The sequence below is a fragment of the Mesoplodon densirostris genome, chromosome 18, assembly GCF_025265405.1.
Source record: "Mesoplodon densirostris isolate mMesDen1 chromosome 18, mMesDen1 primary haplotype, whole genome shotgun sequence".
NCBI classification, from domain to species: Eukaryota; Metazoa; Chordata; class Mammalia; order Artiodactyla; family Ziphiidae; genus Mesoplodon; species Mesoplodon densirostris.
In genome coordinates, this window is record NC_082678.1 from 54,912,870 (window position 1) to 54,927,716 (window position 14,847).

At 57.6% G+C, this 14,847-nt stretch overlaps 1 protein-coding gene across 1 annotated transcript in view; it reads left to right on the forward strand.

Moving 5' to 3' along the window:
* Positions 1-9,822: 9,822 nt before the first annotated feature.
* The window catches only part of TMEM132E (transmembrane protein 132E), a 51,054-nt gene continuing 46,029 nt past the window's right edge, over positions 9,823-14,847 (forward strand). Inside the window, exon 1 of the mRNA XM_060082564.1 lies at positions 9,823-10,993. Within this exon, the coding sequence (XP_059938547.1) occupies positions 10,927-10,993 (67 nt within the window). The 5' untranslated portion in view covers positions 9,823-10,926. The remainder of the gene's footprint in view (positions 10,994-14,847) is intronic.

Sequence of the window (14,847 nt, forward strand, 5' to 3'; positions counted from 1 at the left end):
CTGTATATCCCTGGATTTTTCAGCTAGGTCTTCCTTGGTCTCTCTGGGTCTCTGTCTTGGTCTTTATGTGTCTATGTCTCCATTTCACTGTCTTTTTCTATCTCTCCCTCTGTTTCGATGACTTTTTTCTGCAGCACCATCACAGACTAGCAGGGTAGAAAGAGCCCATAGATTTCATCAGGCCCAAAATATACTTATGGAAATGAGGAAACTGGAGCCTGACAAGGGGAAGGGAGGTGACCCTGGGCAGACACCTGGGCTTGTACTATTGTGGCCAAAGCCTCTCTTGTAACAAAGCTAGAGTCTTCCTCCCCAGTTCACGTTGATAGCAAGCAGGAAGAGGAAGCACAGGAGAGACAGGACCATGATGATTCTACAGCAGCAAGGCAGGGGCAGGGAGAGCTTGGAGCCAGTGGACAGAACCCAGTTCTAGGGATAGCCTGTCCGTGAGCATGCTGTTGAGCCTTGGGCATGTCACTTACCATCACTGAGCCTCAGTTGCCTCTGCTGTGAAATGGAGATCATCAGAGCAACCCTGTCTGCTTCACCAGCCTCTGATTAATTGTTTATTAGAGGAAGGATATGGAAGTGCTTTGAAATGAACTGTAAAGCATCAGGCAGGAATGGAGGGCAGGACAAGGACAATGACGGATGATGATGATGGCCCTTGATGTGGATGGTGACAGGGGCGATGATGGTGATGGTGGTGATGAGAGTAATGCTGGTGAAAGTGGTGATGATGATGGTAATGAGGGTGATGATGGTGATGGGGCTGATTATATTGTGATGACGGTGGCCGTAGTGATGGTGTTGATGAGAGTTGCGATGATGCTGATAATGGTGATGGTGCAAGTGGTGATGATAACGGTCATGAACGTGGTGACGGGTATGGGGATGATGGTGATGGTAGTGATGACGGTGACAGTGAGGATGGTGGTGATGAGAGCTGGGATGAGAGTGACTCTGGTGATCACGGTGGTGATGGTGGTGATCGTGTTGACAGCCACCAAACGTAATGTCTTGGATTCAGCCTTCTGAGGCTGAGATGAAAAACAGCAGGTACGGGCTTCCCTGGTGGCGCAGTGGTTGAGAGTCCACCTGCCGATGCAGGGGACACGGGTTCGTGCCCCATCTGGGAAGATTCCACATGCCGTGGAGCGGCTGGGCCCGCGAGCCATGGCCACGGAGCCTGTGCGTCCGGAGCCTGTGCTCCGCAACGGGAGAGGCCACAGCAGTGAGAGGCCCGCGTACAGCAAAAAAAAAAAAAAAAAAAAAAACAGCAGGTATTCTCTGGAGAGAGCAACCCCCTCCAATCCCACCTTCTCCTTTAAGTCACTCCAAACTGTAGATCCAGGCTCCAGCCTTCCCATCTCCTCCAGTCCCTGCCCGGCTGTCGCCACTCTAGCCCAAGCCTGTGTGTCCCCTCTCTCTCTGCAGCCTTGGCCCCCCTTCCCCAGCACCTCCCCAGACTGTTCTTTCCCTCGACTCACTCCTACGCCCAGGCAAGGAGAGGGAGCACGCTCACCGCAGCGCTTTATACCCGGGAACACCTCCCATTTCTCCTGCCTTGGCCTCCTTCCATTCCCCACCGGCCTGCAGTCAGCTTTCCAAGACGGGAGGTAAGATGGACAGGGCCCAGCCCGCTGCCCACCCCCAGCTCTTCCTCAACCCCTGGGACAGGACCATGTGGGGCAGAAGAGGGATGCTCATGTTTTGGCACCAAACCCAGCTCCCTGCCTCAGTTTCCCCACAAGGAAGTGACCTCAGTCTCTGGAAGCGATGAGAAGAGTTTCCTGCCCAGCACAGGTGAGGGTCAATGGCTTCTAAACTCAGTTGCCACCCTGCCAGTCCTCAGCAGGCTGGAGCCAGTGGGGTGATGGGAGGCTGTAGGATGGGCTGTGTCCTATCTGTGTCCTGGGACAACCATGCCCTCTCCCACGGCCCTCCTCTCAGCACAGGGAAGGGACCAGAAGGGATGGAGAGCAGGAGGGAAACAGAGCTGTCAGCCAGAAATGAAGGCTGAGGTTTGAAGCTCTGGCATCTTCATCCCCATAATGCTTCCCACCATGTCACCCTCTCTCCTTGTGCCTCAGTTTCCCCTTTGCAGTAGGCAGAAGCCCATTGGGTGTCCTCCTCCCTGAAGACATAGACAGGGGCTGGCAGCCTCCCACCACCCTGGCCTCCCCAGGGTCACTGGCAGACTCCCCCGCACCTCCTTCCCCGCCGTGGCTGCTCCTTTGACAAGCACTACCGGGAAATCAATCATCCCAGCAGAGCCAGGCCACGGCCCCTGACATTCCAATTCAACACTTCACTCTGACCCTGGTTGCATCATCTCGGCTTGAAATAACGTCATCTATCTTCTCTAGACGGGCAGAGCCTACAGGCCAGGCAAGGGGGGAGCAGAACTGCCGCACCCCCTGGAGACAGCCGCATCACGACAGGGACACATTTCAGTCAAGAGGAACTGCGGCCCTTTCAGGAAGAAAAGCTGTCATCCTTCCCAGGGACAAGCATTCATCTCCCCAGGAGGAGAAAAACAGCTTGGCCCCTGCCAAGGAGAGCCCCATGTTTATGCCTCTGCGCTTCCCATTGGTTGGGCTGTCACCAGCCAGCCGGCCAGCCGGGAACTCTGGAATCCCAGGGAAGTGGCAAGTGGGGGGATGGGAGACCAAGGACAGCGTCTGATGGGACTTAATTCAAGGAGGGTGGGGCCCCCGCGTGGGGTGCTCTCGTCTCATGCGGCAGCTTCCGCCCTTCTATAAAGCAGCCCCCAGTTCGAGAGGGGAGAGAGGGGTCCTGCCCCGGGGCCTCTCCCGGCCTGATGACAGTCTTGTTGGGGCAAGTCCCAGACTAAGCAGGGAGGTCTGCCCTTGGGAACCTCCTTTCTGATGTGGGGGTGGGGGGAACATAGCCCTGCCTTGTGGAAAGCCCAGCCTGAGAGATACAGTCCCTGCCCAGGGGACCTGCCCTCCACCCGCCGAGCCCTGCTCCCAGACTTCAAGGGCAGACACGGCACCTGCCTTGGGAAACTCATTCTAAAGGGCAAATGCGGTTTCTGTCACATGAACATCCCCCCGGGACCTCCACCTTGTGGGCCCTGGGGATGGAGAGCCCCTCAATTCAGGGCTGCCCAAAGGATCTTTGACATCAGGCAGACTTGACCTGAGTTCAAATTCTAACTCTATGCTTTCCTTCCTGTGCGTCCTTGAACCAGTGACTCAGCCTCTCTGAGCCTCCTTTCTTTACCTGGAAAACAGGACCTGCCTTGAGGAGAAGGTGGGGAGGCTGTGTATGTGAAGCACCTAGCAGAGTGTCTTGGCACACGGGGACCCACAGCGGAAGGCAGCGGCCTCCAGGGCAGGCTAACTCACAGGACCGGGCAGAGAAGCAGCCCAGCGAGCTCCGGAAGCCTGGCCCTCGAGAGGGGAAAGGAGCCCAGGTCCCACCAGGGAGTAACCGACCCAGCGGTGGGACCAGGAGGGGGGCCCCAACCTACCGCAGCCCTCCTTGGGCACCAGCAGATGGCGCAAGGCCAGATGCCCAGGAAGTTTACTGAATATGACCTAGAGGCTTAGACTGCGGGGTCGGGGGCCAGGACCCACCACCCAAAGCAACTCCAGATTTAAAATTAGACTCTATTACCCCAGAAGCAACAGAAGAGTTTCCTTGGACGCTCCCACCTCCAAGGAACTGCTTCTGTGCTGGCACTGCTCCCTTTGGGGTTATTTTTAGCTTGTTTTCTCAGTAATGATTCTTTTGGGTGGATTTCAGGGTTGTAGCTGTGTGCTCTCTGGGAGACGGGAGCGGTATTCGTACAAAAAAAAAAAAAAAAAGAGGGTTTTTATTCATAGTAATTCAACTGGATTTGTAAAGTTATTATTAAGCATTTGCCACCACAAAAGTCACTTTGATTTGGCTTTCCTTGGAGCTGTTCTCCCTGCCCAGTTTTGCTTGCTTATCTTACATAGGATGCCTAGGAAGTTTAGGGGGCCCATCAAGAACACACAGAAAAAACCATTCTTCACAGAAAGAGAAAGGAGAAGGCAAACCCTTTGGGGTTTGCCTCCCAGGGAAGAACATGATACTGAAAATAATGATACAAAACACACACAGAGTACTCGCCAGTTACTGCTCCCACGTACTTTGCAACACTGCCAGATAGGTACTATCACTATCCTCATTTTAGAGCTGAGGAACTGGACAGGAGATGTTAAGTAAGTTGCCCAAGGTCACATAGATAGTAGACAGCAGAGCTGGGATTTGAACCCAGGGTGTTTGGCTCCAGGAATTAGACTCCGAATCACCTATAGACAGCCCGTGGTAACTGTCCATGAGATTCTGAGAGACAGACGGGGAGGTGGAAACAAAGATGCTTTCACTTAGCCTGAGGATGGGGTGGGGGGCGGAATCTCCAAGTGAGGAAAACACTACGGTGGCCCCAGACTCTCTTTGAGTGTCCCCTGCTGCTGGATTCCAAGGTGGACTTAAGGAGTCCTGGGGAGATCATCTTGAGAGGGCATTTTTAATCCTACGTGCTCTGAGCAGGTGAAACGAACACAGGCTTTACGGGCAGACAGAATCAAATCCCAGCTCTCTCACTTTCAAGCTGTGTGACTTTGAGCAAGTTCCTTTGCCTCTCTGAGCCTCAGCTTCCTCATCACTAAGTGGAGATAATATTTACCTACTGCTCAGGATTATAGTGGAGATTCAAAAAGGTAATGGATAGGGAGACACTGCAGGACATTGGTGTCCGAACTATTGCCTTTTCTGCCCTTCATTCATTCATTCATTCGTTTGTTCATTTGTTCGTTCATTCAGTAAACAGTTATTAAACACTTAAGATATGTATGGGACTGTGTTCAATGTTGAGGGAGACTGAAAGATGAGTAAGACATAATCTTTGTCCTTAAGGATTTTATAAGGAGAAGCTAAGAGAGCGGGTGAATTCCAACTACAAGGCAGACAGTGATTAATTCCCTCTGGAGTGATGAATAAGGCTTTGCAGAAAACGCTCCATAAGGAAGTGAGGAAGGAGGAACAGGTATTCCAAGCAGAGACAACCACAGGCAAAAGGCACCAAGGCAGAAAAATGTACGGCCTGTTTGGGGGAGAGTGGCCAAGGGGGGAAAAGGTATGTATCAAGCAATAAATGCAAATCTGAAGAATCGGGAATTAATCCTATAGGCAGTAGGTAGCCATAGATGGTTTTATAGCAAGAGTGAGACAGGAAGAAACTGAGAATCAGATTTGGGAGGGGGGGTGGGAAATTAAAGCAAGGATTCCCATGTTAAGGGAGCAGGAGGGAGAACCTGGATTTTGATCCCAGCTCTGAAATGAGTTCCCTCTGTGAAGTCAAGCAAATCACCCACTGCTCTGGTCTCATTCCCACCTGTAACACTCATGGATTTCCTGGATGGCCTCTGAAGATCATACAAATCTGTGGTGTAAGGGCTTCCTCCCCTTTCGTGGCTCCCCTCTCATCTTCCCCAGCAGCTTTGGGCAGTCTCTACCCAAAGCAAGAATCCCGGGCACTGCCAACCCCAGGAGCCAGGCGGAGCTGGCTCGAAGGCTCTGTGGGCTTGCAGGCGACAGTTGGGGAGGCTCTGGGGAGAAGTTGGACCCCTGGTTCTTCCTCTTCCACCTGTACCTGGCAGCCAAGTTGGCTAATGAGAGAGGAGTTAAGTAAGTTGTAGGAACGTCATGAGTTGACTGCCATTTAGCTGCTGGGCTGTGGCAAAAAGCGCGCGCTTGCTCACTTTGTGTTTTTCTCTCTCTCTGGCTCTGGTTCTCTACTTCTCTGCTTCACATTTGATCAGAGCTCTGCCCTGGAATTAAGTGAAGCTCTGTTGGGGGTGGGGAGGAAAGGATGGGAGAGCACAGCTCAGCCAGCATGGCCTGAGTCCAAATCCTCCCTTGGCTGCATGCCCGGGGGTGGTCCTAGCTTACTGTCCCTGTGTGCCAGAGGGAGGAGGGATGGGGGACGCCTAGATCAGGGTTTGGCAGAGGGTGAGGGTTGGAGAGAGCGTGCTGCCTGCCGAGGAACTCAAGGTGGAGTGTTCTAGGGAAATGAGAGTAGAAAGACCCTAAACAGGGGCCAACTCATTTTGCAAAGGGTTTGTGTGTGTGTGTGTGTGTGTGTGTCTGTGCGCACGCATAAGCTGATAAGATGATTTACAAGCATCTCCGAGTCTGTGACCATGTACATGTGAAGTTGTGTGTAACTGAACATAATAACCCTGGGAGTGCATGTCATCACAGGCATATACCTTTGTGGGCAGAGGCCATGTGCCCACTTGCCTCTCCAGCATCCCTCCCCAGTGCCCCCCCTTCCCAGCTCGCCACGCTCCAGCCTGCCGTTTCCTGATCACACTGTATCCCCCCTGACGCTGTGCCCTTATAAAAGCTGCTCCCTCTTTCTGTAACAGCCTCCTCCCCTCTCTCTTCTCCCTCCTCCCCTGGCCCACACCAACTTGTCTTTCCTTCAGCGCAGCTCAAAGCTCACCTCCTCTAGGAAGGCCTCCCTTTTCCTCTGCCAGGAACCTTACGAATCTCTGAACCCCTCCCCATCTGAGCCAGACTAGGATTCCAGGGGGATCCCAGGAGCACCCCACACACACATGAACAGTGAGCTCCCCTTAGTGAAGGCCCACATTGACTTGTCCTATCTTCTTCTGTGGGCAGGGGTCCTGAAAAACAGGGGCAGATGTCACCAGGTCCACCATCGTGGCAGGTCAGGCAGTTTCTGTGTGGGTCCCTGATGGGCATCCATGCAGGGAAAAGGGCCCAACCTCTGCCCGGCTGCCTGGCAGAAGGCTGGGGTTGTTCCAGGGCCCATGAGGGTGGATCCACATAGAAGGTACCGGAAGAATCTGAGGCTGAAATTACATATTCCCTAATGATAGCAGGCTGCTCCCACCCCCCAACCCTTCCTGACTCTGGGTCTCAGTCTCCTCCATAAGATGAGCAAAAATAGGGGCTTCCCTGGTGGTGCAGTGGTTGAGAACCTGCCTGTTGATGGGGACACGGGTTCGAGCCCTGGTCTGGGAGGATCCCACATGCCGCAGAGCGACTGGGCCCGTGAGCCACAACTACTGAGCCTGCACGTCTGGAGCCTGTGCTCCGCGACAAGAAAGGCCGCGATAGTGAGAGCCCCGCGCACCGCGATGAAGAGTGGCCCCTGCTTGCTGCAACTAGAGAAAACCCTCACACAGAAACGAAGACCCAACACAGCAAAAAAAAATAATTAATTAATTAATAAACTCCAACATCAAAAAAAATGTTAATATGTACAGCGTTCTGTAAATGACCTTCTAAAAAAAAAGATGAGCAAAAATGCATGCATTTTTATGCCACATACTTATCACAACTTATCACAGCTTGTAATCATCACAAGCTTAGTGTCTGTCTTCCCCTCTAGAATGGAAGCTCCACGAGGACAGGCCACGTCGGTCTTGCTCACCGTGGTGAGCAGTGGCTGTGATATCAGAAATATTCACCATATTGTGAAAGGGAGGGAGAGGGAAGAGAGGGAGGGAGGAGGGGAAACTGAGTGGGCAAAGGGAGACTGGATTCCTATTACCTAAGGGCTCTGGGTTATGGGGGCAGGGGTAGAGAGAAGAACCGGAACACTGGGCCCAGTCTCCAGAGGAAGCTGGGAGAGTGGGCTGAAATCGCTGACCCACATCACCGGAGCAGTGGGTCCTCAGCTCCAAAAAGCAAACTTGTGTCTGTCCTCTGGATTTACTCTTTACAAGCCCTATGCCCCTTCCTTGTGGGGAGGTGGGCAGAGGTAGGAGACCTCCCTGCTTCCGTCCTCCTCCTCCTGGACGCCCCCCCTACGCCGGGCCAGTCTCAGGAGGTGGTTTCTTTCTCCCACACAGAGGCTGGCTCGCCTCTCAGTGGGATGGTGAATAAGCCCTTGGGTGACGCCAATTGCCATCAGGCATTAGGGGCCTAATGAGAATCATCTTCCTTGACGACTCCAGCACCTTCCATCCCCAGGGCCGCCAGGAGCCCGGCCAGCCCTCCCCACGCTGCACCTCCGGGATCCAGACAGACGTGGGGTATGGGGAGGGGCGAGAGCCGCTCTCCGCAGGCCCCCATGCCAAGCTGAGGCGGCAACAGCCAGCAGCTGGGGAGGAGGGAGGCTTCCGGGAAGGCTCCAAGCCCATTTTCCAAAAAGAAAATGTCCCTTTTCTAGATGAAAAGGAAACTCACAGTGTCGAGAGTTCTAGGACCGAGACAGGCAGATGAGGGACAGAGACGAAGCGCCCCAGCTGGCCTTGCTCTGACCTACCTCTTCCCACACTCTGTCTGGTTGAGTGAAGAGATATGGGGGGCGGTGGGCGGTGACCGTGAAGATCCACACACACCCCCGCCATACGAGCTATGTCCATAGGATTGAAGACCCTCTTCCTCCAGAGTAGAGTGGGATTCAGAGCCGGTCCTTGCGGGTTGGGGCGTGATACCCAACGATGCTATAAAATCATTTCTATTGATCCAATGCCTGGCTGACAGTTGACGGTTGACTCGTCTGGTCTGATCTGGGTTGCGCTCGAATGGAACGGGCCTGATGGTGGGAAGGAACGCCACCCCCCACCCCTCCCCCTCGGCAGCAGGTGCCTGGGTGAGTGTGCAAGAGGACAGTTCCCCACCCCCACCCCCACCCCCACCCCCATGTCCCTTTAAAGGCTGGCAAAGCAACTTGTAGGAAGGCATGTCCCCTCCTCTCCGTGTCCCTCCACCCCCAGCAGCGGACAGGTTTTCCAGGAGCTGCGTCCCAGACCCATCCCCAAACGGAGCTGAGCCAGCGAGCTCCGGCGCGGCCCGAGAGGGGCTGGGCGCGACAGCTCGGCTGATTCCCACCCAGGGCTCCGTAGAGCCCCACGCAGACTCTGGCGGTGGGGATAGAGTACCCTCTATGCGCGCCTGTCCGAGAGACTGTAAAACACCTCTGGCGCCCGGCGAGGAGAGAGCATCCTTTGAAAAGGGACAACAGTGGCTGCGGTGGCGTCTTCCCGGGGGGAAATGCGGCCGCCGCAGCCGGCCGGCCCCACTGGGGCCCCAGCGCTAGCCTGCTCTGAGGAGGAAAAATAAAACATGAAACAGGGGTTAGCGGAATCGTGAGGTCGGCCCTTGCCCAAGTCTCATTAAGGAGACGCGCGCGCTCCCAGGCTGGGAATGCGGAATGGACACGTGGACAGGGAAGGGGGAGCTGGGGCGCGAGGCAGGGGTGGGGGGGCGTCTCCGTGGCGCGCGAGTCGTGGGCCGCGCGCTCCGGGGCCACGTGACCACGGGGAATCGGGGAGGGGAGGGGAAGGGAGCGAGCGCGCCAGGCTCCGCGCCCGCTACTGCCGGGGTGGGCGCTGAATCCCGGACGAGGGAGGAGGGCGGGCGAGCGCGAGTGTGTGTGTTTCTCTCGAGTCATTTACGGCGGAGCAGCCGGCGCGATCGCCGAGGAGGCGGCGGCGGCGGCTTCGTGCAACTGTGGCTCCCCCCACCTCCTCTTCCTTTTTGCTCCTTGATTCTTCTTCTCCCCTCACACTCGTCCATGGGGAGCCGGCCACCCTGCTGGCACCTCCTCTCCACTCGGCCCCGTAGGCACCAGCTGCCGCCTCCCTGGCCGCGGGCTGCGCGGGCGCCCGGTGCCCCGGCCCCTGGCGTGGCGCCCGGGTCTCGCCGCCCGCAGCCCAGGCAGGCGCGGCGCTCCGCTCACCCAAACTGACTCCGAGAGAGAGAGAGAGCGAGCGAGCAGATGCCCGGCTGCACCGAGACATCGGGCATCCGGGGGCAGGGCGGGGGCGGCGGGGAGGAGGAAACATCGGAGACTCTGAACCCCGGAAAAGTTCAAGGTTTGTGCAGGTTCCCCCGGGAAAGGCGAGGAGCGAGGCGGAGCAGCGTGGCCCTCTGCTGAGACAGCGAGACCAGGGAGGAGAGGGGGGAGACCCGGGGCTGCCGCGGGCTGGCCGAGCCCCTCTCCATCCTACGACGCTCACGGCCAGGAGGCTGGAGTCGGCGCACGGGGCAGGAAGGGCTGGGGTCAGGCGCAATAGCCGGGTTTCCCGCTCACTCGCTTCTCCAAACCCCATCTCCATGGGGCAGCCCGTTCCGGCCGCTCCACCCTCGCGCCAGCCGCGGTGCCGCTGCCCAGGCAGGCGGCGCTGAGCCTGCCTCTGTGGAGCCCGGGCCCTGATCGAGACTGGAGATAACGCGCTGGAGCCAAGCAGGGAGCTCGGCGAGGGGACAAGCCGCGGGCTGCCCATCTCGGGCATTCGGTCCGGGCGTTGCCTCGGGTCGTGGCGACCCGCGTCGCCGGTCTCATCACTGCACGGAAACTTTTCCTTCTCCAGATGGATTAAAGTTGCCTGGGTTTTCTCTTTCTCTGCGAAAGAAATCATTCATTTGCACCTAACCTGGGATTTTTATGCTGGAGCTGCTGCTGCAGGGCGCTCAGAGGAAGGAAGCCGCGCTATCCATGTGGGGTTACTACCGAAACCGAAGAAACTGGGGTTTGCATCGGAAATCTGCACCCTCGAACGAGTTCCGATTCGAGCTGGGCCGCGGGGCTGTGGAAACGGACACTTGGTCCTAGGCAACCCGCGAGACGCCAGTGGCCACCCGGCCCCAGGAGCGCACGTGCGGCTCCCCCCTAGCCGCACAGATCCTGCAGGGGGCACCAGCCGGGAGGTGGAGGCTCCTCCCGCCTGGTGCTGCGACCCCACCAGTTCCGAGGGTGTAGCCGGCGGCGCCCGGGACGCCCCCTCCCCTCAAAGTGTCCCCGAATTGCACTCCCTGGCCCCCAGAGCCTCAGCAGAGACAGCCGGACGCCACGGCCACCCGAAGTTGGATGTGACCAAGCCCAGCCTGGGGCCAAGTCGTCGTCGACCGTTGCCCCCTCGGCCCCCTCCTGCTCCCTCCTCGGCCATGGCCCCAGGGATGCCGGGCCGCGGCGGCGCCGCCCTGCTCTGCCTCTCGGCGCTGCTCGCCCACGGTGAGTATCGCGGCGCGGACGCGGGAGTGAAGATGCGGCGGGAGCCGCTGGAGGGGGCAGAGAGGAGCCTGGAGAAGGAGAACCTCCACCCCAGGGCTCGCAGCCGCCGCTCCCAGCTTAGCATCTCGGGCGGCAGCTCGAGTTACCTCCAGCCCCCAAACCCTTTGGCGGGAGCGGAGGCTGCGAGGCCCGCCCTGGGGACCGAATCCGGCCCCGGAAAAGGACGAGAGGGGGTATCACTCCAACCTCCTCCTGGTTAGAGAGCAGGGTCCAAACCCGGGAGTCTGGGGGCGTGTCCGCCCACGGAAATCTAAAGGGACCCGAGGGATCCGCTGGATCGCGTCCGGGCCGCCCCTCCTGCCACTCCCAGCCCGGCAGCCGGCGGGGCTGAGGGCGCTGGGGACCGCGGGGATCGTGCCTACGCCCGCCTCTGGCGCGCAGGCCGGTGCGGGGTCGCGCCGCCCGCTGCCTCGCTTCCTGCGGCGGTCCTGGAGAAGGGAAGTGGACAGGGGCCTGGGGATCGCCTGCCCGCCGTCCTGTGAGCTGCATCTAAATGGCCGGCTTAGCCGAGCCAGAGGGCGGGGGTCTGGGCGGCGGGCGGAGGGAGCGGGCTCCGCGCTCTCGCGTTCTGCAATCTGTTGCGTCTGCTCCCCAGGCTCGCCCCGGGCTCCGCGGTAAAGGGGGTGGGAGCCGGGGTTGGCGCGCTTTGGCAGTGGGACAACAGGGATGTGGGTGGGGGACCTAGGGTCGCGGAACAGCCCCCCAGAGTGGGAACTCCGATCCGACGGGAGGAGGCTGCAGCGGGCCTTCCGCAAGCTGGAGGCGCTCCAGGAGGCGAGGGGCGCTGACCGAGAGGGGAGGGAGAGAGCTGGGGGCGGGGGAGGGGAGAATGGAGAAAGAGAAGCTCTCTGCCCCCTCCCAACGGGAAACGAGCGGAGCGGGCACATAGTTCCCCAGCCAGCAAGCGATGGGGGACTTGGCTGCCCCACGCCGAGGGGTGAGCCTGGACAGCCTGGAGAGGGGCTAGGATGGAGGGGGCAGTGGGCTCTCCGCGCTGACGGAGGACCTTGCATGTACCCTGCTCAGCTTTTGCCCACGTCTGCCCGGTCCCTAGGAGCCTGCCCAGGCGGGCCGTGAGCGCGCCCAAGGTCTCTAACCAGCGGCCTCTCTCACCCAGACCAAGGCGCTTTCTCAAGGTTGAAAGAATAAGGAGAAGAATGGGCTCTGGGAAGCTAGGGTCCTGAGGCTAGGATGGGGTGGGGAACAGGCTGACCTCCCTCTGAGTAGATTGGTTCTCCCCGGCTTCAGCGAGGTGGTGGCTCGGGGTTGGGGGGCTGTTTTGCGTTCATTTCACCAGGCACAGCCAACCTCAGTTCTTTATCAGAATAGGCAGGGGGAATGCTGCTGGGACCCAGAAATCTCGGGCTCCGTGTGCAAGACTGAGGGTGGGGAGGAGGTGGGGAGACGGGACTCTGGATGTCTGCGCACTGGAACTGCAAGGGCTAGGCTTGAGACCCGGACCCAGCGAGCAGGGGGTTTGGGGGCACAGCAGGAGGAAACCCAGCTCAGGCCTGGGTCTAGGCGTGGTTCTGCCCCCATCCCCTGCGTCTTGCTCCCAGAGTTCCCTTCCAAAAGCCCAGCCATGGCCTCACCTCCAGGCAGCTCAGGCACTCTTATTGGGTTCCGACGGCCCGCCTTTCTGACCCCTCAGCCTCCAATGAAGGATTCTTTCCCCTCCCTCACCTGCCAGAATCTTGTCGGCGTCCTAAAACCCAGCCCCAGTAGGGCCTTGCTGTCCTAGCATTGCTTCTCTCGGAATAAGTCTGCCTCCTCTCCTCCTTAGATATCGGTGTCTTCTGTGTACCCAGTTAGTCCTGGAGTGGTGGAGGCAGGTGGTGGGCTTATTCTTCTCTGTCCCCCACACAGCCAGTGCTTAGCACAGTGCTCGGGACACCCAGGGCCCAGGAATGGCTGGTGATTAGAAGGAAACTATTTGAGGAGGTGGAGCATGGGTCCCTCACTGGGCAGGCATTTCCCCCTCCTGATTGTCTGTCTCCCTGTCTAAGTTTCTTCCCTGAATCCCCAGCCCATGCCTCAGACTCCCCTTCCTTAGGGAAGAGTACCAGCAGATGCTTAAAGCTTGGGGACCCCCCCCAGATGGATAAGGCCAAAGAAGTTCCTCCCGCAAAAATACCATCTTGCCTGGGTTTCCCCTTCAGGAATACCTAACACACACATGCACCCAAACCATGCCTTTATCAGGAAAAGGGTACATGGATTAAGTCTCATTTCAAGCTAACTCTTGGTAGGGTTTTCTGGGCTCTTCAAAGATGCTGGAGCGGGGGTACAGTTGCACTTTTTCGTGCCTGGCAGGCTACCGAGGCCACAGGGCTCTGACCACACAGCCAGACCGGGAGCCAAAGAGCCTGGGTTTCTGACTCTGGCGCCATCGGGCAGGCTGACCTCGGGCTGCCTCCCTCATGTTCCCCATCTTCCCCAACAGTGTGGCCCCTGGCCCATCCCTCCCCTTCTCACTCTCTGCCAGGACAGCTGGGCAGATGCCATGTGTGAACGGAGCCCCACTACCTTTCAGGGCCCAGCTCAGCCTCTGGGGTCGCAGCCCCTACACTGCTGTCAGTCTCAAGGCTTCTGCCAGAAACCATCTGAGAAGGCCACTTTCCTGCATCTGGTCTCTGGAGAGCTGTTCTGCTCCATTTTTAGTTTGGATAGGAGTTTAGCAAGGCATGGTGGTTGTTTAACCTGTTAGAGGACTGATTATGTCAGCTTCCTACTCAGTATCCTTCACTGGCTCCCCACTGCCTGTAGGATCAAGGATATACTCTTTGCCCCTCAACATACAAGGCCCTCTGGGATCTTGTCTCAATCTACATCTTCACTTCTGTGGTACTGCCCCCCTCCATCCTCCGTGCATCTTATGAGATATCGCTCTTTTCACCTTCCTGCCTTCCTGCTTTTGCACCCACCAGCCCCTTCATCTGGAATACCTTGCCTCCAGAAATCCTTACCTTGCCATCAAAGCCCAACTGAAACATCACCTCCTCCAGGGAGTCTGCCTAGATTACCCCTTGGCTGCTCATCAGCAGCTCCTAAACCCCAACAGAAGTAATTGGTCTCTTTCCTGTGCTGCCTTGGCCCTTCATGCTGCCTTCCCAGCACTCCTCAGGGACATCAGTGTGTGTGTGAAGGGTATGTGTGGGCATATTTATGGGCGTATCTATACATGTAACCCTCCTGATCCCCACACACTTGCATTTAGGGCAAGAGCCATGTCTTCTTCGGTTTTGCCCCACTCTCCAGTGCTTGACACATAGTAGGCACTCAAAAGAAATGAATGGGGTGTGAAGAAAGCTCTGTTGGGTGCCCTCACAGTGTCAGTTGAAAAGGGAGCTCTGGGGCGTGAGGCAGAAGAGGGGAGGGGGAGGAGACAGACAGAGACACCAGGAAGAGAGCAAGTGGCCATACCCCTCGAGTGGCCCGTACAGGGTATACGTGTCTGGGGTGACGTGTTGTAACACGGATGTGAATGTAGTGTCCCATGATGCTCCGAATACGTGATCTCAAATGCTTGTGTCCTCACCATTGTGGTCACCAGCCTGGCTTCTCTTCCGGGTTGTGTCCGTGCTCTCCCCACCCCACCGATTACCCAAGTTCTGGGCTCCTTTGGAGATGGAGGGAGGACACAGCAGGAGGACAGGGTCAATGCTGGCCTTGGGAGGCTCCCTCACTATGGGGAGTGAGGAGTGATGCTTCCCCTTTCCCCCTCTACACACACCCATCTTCCTGGCCACCTGGAGCCCTATGCCACAACACAGCCTTGTTAATGTTTAAGACCA